At 37.6% G+C, this 8,676-nt stretch overlaps 1 protein-coding gene across 1 annotated transcript; it reads left to right on the forward strand.

Annotated features, from left to right (window-relative positions):
- The first annotated feature begins 253 nt into the window (after positions 1-253).
- LOC149412571 (coiled-coil domain-containing protein 13-like) lies at positions 254-8,423 on the forward strand. Its single transcript, XM_089645372.1, has 4 exons — positions 254-403; positions 6,498-7,127; positions 7,386-7,604; positions 7,683-8,423. Exons 1-4 carry the CDS (start codon positions 254-256, stop codon positions 8,421-8,423), a joined length of 1,740 nt encoding a protein of 579 aa, XP_089501498.1.
- Positions 8,424-8,676: the final 253 nt, after the last annotated feature.

An 8,676-nucleotide genomic window follows, 5' to 3' on the forward strand; every position in this document is an offset into this window, starting at 1 on the left:
CTGTAGGGGGTTTTACTGTATACAGTGTGGTCTGTTTCTGCGTAGCTTCAAAGTACTTCACATTATAAAAGTTAGGTAAGGAAGCGTAGTGCACTGTGTTGGATCCTCTTAATAACTCCATTGCATGCCAGGACACGGGTAGGTAATTTAATAACATTACATTGTTCTTAAAGCATTATTTTGAATTTCAAAAACAAAATAGGAAGATGTCACTTCTCTGACAACTGAATTGAATCATGTTTGGTTTTCAAAAATGTCTGCGAAAAAGAAAGAAACTCCAGCCGCCGCGGTCAAGCCAGCAACTGAAAATGCTAAAATCAAACAACCTTCTGTTGGAATTGTAATCGCCAAAGAAGACATGTTCCCAGAGGAACTAAATAAGCATTTGCTATACCAAATAACGGTTGGTTTATTAAATTTTTTTCATTTTTGGTTAGATAAAATAATGAAACATTCCCGGGTTACGAATAACCTGACAATATTTGTAAATATTCTACTACCACCACAATAAGCGGAAAATGTTGCTTGTGTTGTGATGGAGGACTTAGTCAGCCGAGGAATTGAACACACCACGCCTGAGTGGGACCCAAACGCAATGCCAACTCAGCCACCGACTGAATCATGAGGTTATACCTGCTTGTTCCCAATGACGTTATATATACAGGGTGTTATTGTCTTTAACAAGTGATTCCTGACATTATTTGAAGTAAAAAATATAAAAGAAATCTTGGTCTCCGGTGACGTTTTTCAGATTTTTTTTCAACAAAAAAAAAAAAATCAGTATTGAACAATTAGGGTCGGGCGGTTACTCGGAGAAGTGACCGTGACGACAAGTGGAAGAATTCTTTTTTGTTTACAAACAATCAAAATTTTGAAGAAAAAAAAGTTAAAGGGTTTATAAAAAGTATTTTAAAAAAAATCAGGTTTTTTTTTTAATATTTTATTCAAAGTTTATACATTTCTCAGTTAAAATATAAATAAGAACGAAATAAGCAGTTCAAAATCACGACCGATCTCAACTGCAGGCAAATTCAAACTGAGTAAAATACATGGCTAACTTTCACGAGCATTACTCGTGTTAGCTAAAAATAGAACGCTGCAAGTCGAAACCGGCAAGCGTCGATCGGGCTTGCAGAAATTGGAACGCATTTAGCGCGCGAGCGTGACTCGTTTAAAGCATCAAGCGGTTAAAGAAGTCACCGGAGACCAAAATTTAATTCACATTTTTTACTCCACGTAATGTCAGAAATCACTGGTTAAACTAAGCCAAGTACGTCCCTTAACACCGTGTATAGATGCGCTATAGAAATCTTTTTTTTTATTTTTTTTATATTTACTCCACACAGGAGGCCCTGAAGAAAATAATTTCCCTCAGGGCCTATGTCATCTTTGGGGATGCTGTGTGGAGGGTCTTTTTGTGGAGAGGAAGGAGTGAACATGGGTCTTGAAGAGTCCCATGTTGTACGAGGGAGGAAACACAGAGGCCGGCAGTTCGTTCCACAGCCGAGCTGTTGAACTTAAGAACGAATCGTAGAAGCGACCCGTTCTCATGTGACAAATGTCAACTGTGTACAAATGTTGGGCGCGCGTTTGGCGTGTATCCCGACTACGCACCGGTGCCGAAGGGATCAATGACGCTAGTTCCTCAGAGCATCTTCCATTGTAATACCGATAGAACAAGGACAGCATACCTACCTGACGCCTGTGCTCTAAAGATTGCAGTCCGTTTGTTAAGATTGGGGAATCTATCAAACGGACCGCCCGTTTCTGCACAGAGTCAAGGGTTTTTTTCAGGTATTTAGGGGCTCCGGACCAGAGATGGCTGCCAAATTCGACAGTAGGGCGCACTTGCGATTTGTACAAGGTCAGCAGTTGTGTACTATTAAAGTATCTGCGGGCCCTGTACAGTACGCCCAGCTTCTGAGAGGCCAAATTTACTCTGGCTTCGATGGAGCCCCCGTACCTGAGCTGGTCACTTATAGTTACACCAAGCATATCAATGGAAGGCCTGTTCGGAAGATTGCTTCCGTAGAAGGAGACTAGATTATCATTTGGATCCCTTTTAGACGTAATCAGACAGGATTGGGTTAACATTAAATTCAACGAGATTATTTTTACCCCAGGAGGAAATACTTTCGAGATAACCGTCCATTCTCTGCTTCAAAGCCCTCCGAGCCGTTGGAGTTTGTGTGCCCTTTGGGGGCTTGTCAAACAAAAAGCTATCATGAACTGTTCTGTCATCCGCGTAGCAATGAATCGGTGCACATGTCAAAAGGTCATTGATGTGCAACAAAAACAAAGTCGGAGACAGAACCGATCCCTGTGGGACGCCAGCATTTATGGAGTGCGAGGAAGAGGTGAAACCGTCAGCAACCGCCTGAATCGACCTATCCCTTAAAAAGTCAGCAATCCACGTACACAGGGATGCGGGAAGTCCGTAAGAAGGCAATTTGTTGACAAGTCCTCGGTGCCAGACCCGGTCAAAGGCCTTGGATATGTCTATTGCGACCGTTTGGGTCTCACCGTGACATTCCAGGCACCGCCCCCAAACATGCGTCACATACGCGAGAAGATCACCGCACCAGCGGTTCCGCCGGAATCCGTATTGACGGTCGTTGATAATTTTGTTCTTCTCGAGGTATGTGAGCAGTTTGTCGTTGATCACACGTTCCATCACTTTGGACAGAACTGATGTGATCGCTATGGGGCGGTAGTTGGCCGGGTTGAAATTGAAAATTGAAAAACTGAAATCTCAAAATAACAAGCAAAAAGTATGTCAATTGTAGTGCTTTCGATTTCGTTGTTTTAGTAATAAACTGTCATGCGTTGTGTGCTACCTTACACACAGTACTTAAATTGTCTTTAAAAAGTTCAAAATGCCCTTGTGTGTGATTAGAAAGTGTTTAATTACTCTGCAAACACTAGAAAATGCAATTGAATACTATTTCATTTGTAAATAGATGCAAATTACTTATGTTTTCCAATTATTATAAAGCATCAGTTGTTTCCGCCCAAAGATTTTATGCGTCATAGGAAATGCAAGGCCGACTAGAGTAGAGGTCTGGGCACGCAACAGTTACGACTGCTGAGTAACAACGAGTCTCAACAAGAATCGCCGTCATTTGCAAACTGTCATTGCTCTGTTATGGCACGGCACTGGCTTGATCACTTGACACCCCAAAATTCGTTTTAATACGAAACCGCCTCTCGGTCCTATTGATTATTTAGTTCATACACATATATTTTTTTAATGTGTCTTTGTCATACATGAAAAACGTTTGAATGAAGAATTTACTGGAAACTGGTTTTTCTTACTTACCACCAGAGATGTGCTTTATTTCAAATAAATCCATTTCAAATGGAAATGCAAAATGCAAAATGGGTATTTTGCACAGACATAGGAATTAATAGACAAGAAGATAATGGCGAGAGGTAAAATCAACTGTTGAAGAACGAAGGGGGTTAAGCTGACTGTGATTCGTCAATAAATCAATCTGACAGTAAATAAGAATCTCGCATTATAATATCACCATTTAGTTCTTAAAACTAAAATCTGCCTTTGAATGAATAGACATTTTTACATGGGAGCGCAAATTACTCGCCACGTTATGAACTAATTTGCGAAGTCCAAATTCGGCAAAGTAAATTTCTTCTGTTTGCAGAGTCGTAGTTAGTTTCAGAGTATTTAGTTAAGACACTTTTACAAATGTTTAATAATTTACTTACCCCAGTAAACAACGATGAGCACACTTGAGAATCGCTACATTGTGATGTGATAGTATATGTTTCTAAAACTGATCCATATAATACGGTGTGAATAAGCTTAAAATAAAGTAAAATAATGCTTACTTATGGAATGTAATACGACAATTGGGTTTATTCTCTTTTTCACATCTATTTTTACAAGTTTTCATATCACAAGTCAACATTTTGCCGTGTTATTTCGTAAAATGAACCGATGATGCCTCGACCATAGTTCGCACAAGAATGATGACGTCACGTTTTCAAATTTCACTTGGGGCCATACGCGAGCCCAGCCGGCTCCAATGGAACCGGTATGGGGAGTGGGGATAATACGCTTTTAATCACTTAGGGCAGGTCTACTAATATTCATATGTCTATGGTATTTTGCATTTTAAATTCTTTTCTAAAAACCATTTTGCATTTTAAATTCTTTTCTAAAAACCATTTTGCATTTTGCATTTTAAATGCTTTTCTCAATGCATTTTCCATTTTAAATGCTTTTTTGCAACATTCTTCCCACTATCTCCACTCATCTTTTTTTCATAAGCCCCAAATATAATAAAAATACAAAATATAATAAATATAAAATAATACCCCATAATACCCTTTTCTACATTGATAGATGCAATACCAATTCCAATCAAAATGAATTTATGCAAAGGACATGTAACTACTATAATAATAAATTTGCAAATATAGACACTCGTGCTGACATATTCACTGCTAGTTACTATCAATACAGAATTTCATTGTATCACATTCTAACTCATATTCACAACTGTTAAATTGATTGTACCTAATATTTTAATATTACTTGCGTGGCAACTTTTCCTTATCCCTCTCCTCCCCTTTCCCGTTCCAACCTAAGTATATTTAAGTATAGTTATAATCATTTTTATTTATTGCTGTTTATGGTAGGCATATTATAGGTTTATCGTTTGTTGAATTTACATTCGTATTATTATTTTTCTTATTTGCTGCTTTATTCTGTTTTTTTTTTTCTATTTTTATTAAATATTCTAGTTTACAGGTTATTTTTATGTTTCTGAATATCTATCTGTGAACATTAATAATTGGTCTGTTTTTTTGTTATCCTCTTATGTACGAGGCGTATCCAGAAAGTAAGTGTACTGAATTTTTGTAGGTTACAAATCTTTTTATTGAAACAAAAAAATTACATGGTTACCGTAGTACATATGTAAGCTATTTTTAGACATAGTCGCCATTCCTCTCAATGCAGGTGGTGAAGCGGGGTATCAATTTTTGATGGCTTCCTCGAAGAAGTTTCCCGCCAACCCCTTCGTCCACTTCTCCACCTCCTCCTTTACCTCCTCGTCGGTTGAAAACCTTTTTCCACCCATGTACAGCTTCACGGAGGTAAAGAGATAATAATCTGAAGGTGCTAGGTTAAGGGAATGCGCGGGGTGGTTCAGGATATCCCATTTAAACGAAGCAAGCAGTTCCTTCGTGGCGTTGGCCGTGTGTGGTCTGGCATTGTCGTGCAGCAGGCTGACTCCCCTTGTAAGCATGCCTCTCCTCTTGTTATGAATCGCCTTCCGCAATTCTTTTAGGGTCTCACAGTATCTTGCAGAGTTGATGGTCTCCACTTGAGGCAGATATTCAATCAAAATTATGCCTTGACAGTCCCAAATCACGGATGCCACGATTTTCTTGGCTGAAATTGTGATTTTGAACTTTTTGGTGGAGGGTGAAGAGGTGAGAACCGTTTTTAAACTCGCGATACCACTTGTACACACTCGTACAATTCATAGCTTTATCACCATATGCAGTTTTAACCTCATTATAAACCTCAAACGGAGGTTTTTCCTTCCAAACGAGATAACGGATGACGCCGCGTATTTCGCATTTGGCGGGAGATTGGATTGACATTTTTCACGAAACGTGTTGTCGCGTTGACACTTCTCAACGTACTGACCTTGAACAGGTCTCGTTGCGGAGGGGAAGAGTCAGGCTAAACGTAAGTGTAGCCAACATATCGAAAATAAAATTCATTCGGTCGTGAGAGCCTCAGTACACTTACTTTCTGGATATGCCTCGTATATTGTATTACTAAGACTGTTTATGTTCCTCAAATAAATAAATATCAGTCGGTCCTCAACCTCGCTAAGAGAGATAATTTACATTTGTCAAGATGCTCCCTCGTAGGAGCCCTGGCAATTGAGTGATACCATTACAAAAAATACTGATTCAAATACTGAACAAGGGGCCATGACGCTATAATATTAAATGTTAGATATCAGTTTCTATGTTTTTACGTTGGCAACATTAGTCCCGCGCAAATTTGTTGTGATTTCATAATCTGTAGTTGTGGTGTTTTTGGATTTACCATCATGTAATTAATATGTTTGTTTTACATTGATGTCCATTATTAAATGACAAAATTGTTTAAAAATTCTATAATTATTTTAATTGTTTGACCTGAGTAACCATTTTCATTTTCAATGCATTTTTATAATAGGTATTTTGCATTTTGCATTTGAAATGCTTTTCTAAAAACCATTTTGCATTTTCAAATGGAAAAGTTTGGACCCATTTCCATTTTGCATTTCAAATGGTTTTGGGTACCCATTTTGCACATCTCTGCTTACCACATTATTTTATTTTGTTAGAATACCAATTTTAGATGTGTTGTAATATCATTATTGCTAGTTCCTAATAATTTTGGTCTGGTTTTTCTGGTCGTAAAAGTAAGATTATTTAATTAATAAAATATTAAACATTTCAATTTATAGTCGCTAACATCAGAAAATGGGGATTTGAGGAATTTTATTAAACAAAGAGATGAGAAAATTGTGGAGCTTTCAAAAACAATTAGTGGACTACAGGACAACATAAAGGATGTAATATCTTCCGGCGGGCCGAGCGTTTCTGCCAAATCTGCGGGCATCATCAGCTCTAAAATAACTGAACTGTGTAAACATAATCGCCATCTGGTGGCAGAATTAGAATCAACCAAAACTAAATGCGCAATGTTAGAAAGAAAGATTATCGAACAAGAGAATAAAACATTGGAATCAACTGAAAGCAATATTCTGGAAGAAGATAAGATTGTAGTCATGCCGAGTTATGATGAACTGAAAGATTTGAAGGATAAATTAGCCAATGCAACAAAGAAGTTGTTTGATAGTCGCAATAAACAGGAACTGATGAAGGTTGAACTCTTGCTAGCTAATAAGTGTTTGCAGAATGAAATTGGACCAGGATTTACGAGCATACAAAAGTTAGCGGTAGAACCAATCGGTTTCAAAGGCAGAGCAGAAGACATAATAATAATGAAGAATAAAATATCAGAACTGGAAGAAAAATTATATGGAAAGAATAAGAATATACTTGCTGAAATAAAAAAAGAAAACACAATCCAGGTTTGTCTTGTATGTATTATTATTTCCATACATAAAACGGTAGCAGAAGTCTGGGATGCCGAGGAAGACATGGCACGATCAAGTGAATCAGATACTTGAGTGGGGCCATGTCAACAGTCAGAATAATAGAAGAGTATGAATGTGAATGAGGCAAGGAGTGTGTGCCAAGACCGAGTGGACCGGCATGATGGTTAGTTAGTTAGTTTTTAAAACACAAATCATAGTGGTAAAATAATCAGTACTCTGTTTTTGTATAAGGTAATTCGGGATATTGAAGCTAGGAGAAGACTCCAAATAGAAAAGACCGCCAAGGATTTGGAAGTATTACAAGCTGAACATGGAGAACTCAAAAAGAAGATGGAAGGAGGAATTGCACGCATCAGAAACCTGACCTGCGAGGGAGTGTCTTTGCGCCAAACTATTCAAAACCTCACCGACAAGAGTGCGCACGATGATAAGATTAAGGAAGAATTAATAGTAAGAACTTTCCATCTTTTTTAAATGGATTAAAAAACACACTTTTGTATCAGTTTCCATAACCATTGTTCTTTGCAGTTACAGCAAAAAGCCGTAGAAAAACAGTACCAAGAGCTTTTGAAAGAAGTAACAGTGGCTAACGAGGACCTCAGGACTTCACAATTTAATATTGCGGAAGATTTAAAGAATGAAAAGTTCAGAGTTAGCGCTCTGACTGACAAACTCGAAGACAGGAATAAAAAAATTGATCATTTGAATAGTCAACTCACCAACGTTATCGAGAGTTCTTTACAAAAAGTTTACTTTACACCTTTACAGATAGCGGCAGATAAAGAAATTAAAACATTAGCTGAGTTGCTGGATAAAACAAATAAAAGACTGGATGAAGAAAGGCGAAAGTTTATGGATCTAGAAAAAAGATTCCTAAAAATGAAGGGCAATAAAATGACAACTAAAAAACATGCAGAATTGGAAATAATGGAAATGAAAGAGTTAAAATTTTCCAGACGGAAAACCAGATCGGTGACATCCGTCGGAATTGAAAGAACCGCGACCATTCAATATACATTGAACACTGTGAAACCAGTTGTGAATAGTGAAAACGCTGGCAGTGTTTGCCCTGAAAACTGCAAACGTTATGAAATTGAAACTCTGAAAAACAAGCTAGAAATTGGCGAAGAGCAGGTAAAGTTCTTGGAGAGACAGCTGAAGATGATCGAAGACGAGAGAGCGGCAGATTTTGAGTCCATCGATGAGATGATAGTGAACTCTAAAAGAGTTTTTGCCGACGCTTTGAAGAAGTTCCAGGAATCTAGATAAGTTATTTTTTCAAAGTGTGATTCAATGTGCTGTAATAAATTCTTCTGAAAATTTATGGAGCATTTTGTTTATGAACATTCTTTATGTAGTTCTTATTAACATTCATGGTTGTGTAGTTCTTATTTGTCCATTTTTCGGGAAGGATGAAATTCCGTTTTGACAGCCTATTAAAAATAAATGGTGATTTTCTTCAGTCACTATTGATTTTGCTGCAATTACAGTTGAAACCACTGAGCTTATTATGTGATCAGTT

This window comes from Hesperophylax consimilis, chromosome 22 (genome assembly GCF_061612785.1).
Source record: "Hesperophylax consimilis isolate HC1 chromosome 22, BYU_Hcon_1.0, whole genome shotgun sequence".
NCBI classification, from domain to species: Eukaryota; Metazoa; Arthropoda; class Insecta; order Trichoptera; family Limnephilidae; genus Hesperophylax; species Hesperophylax consimilis.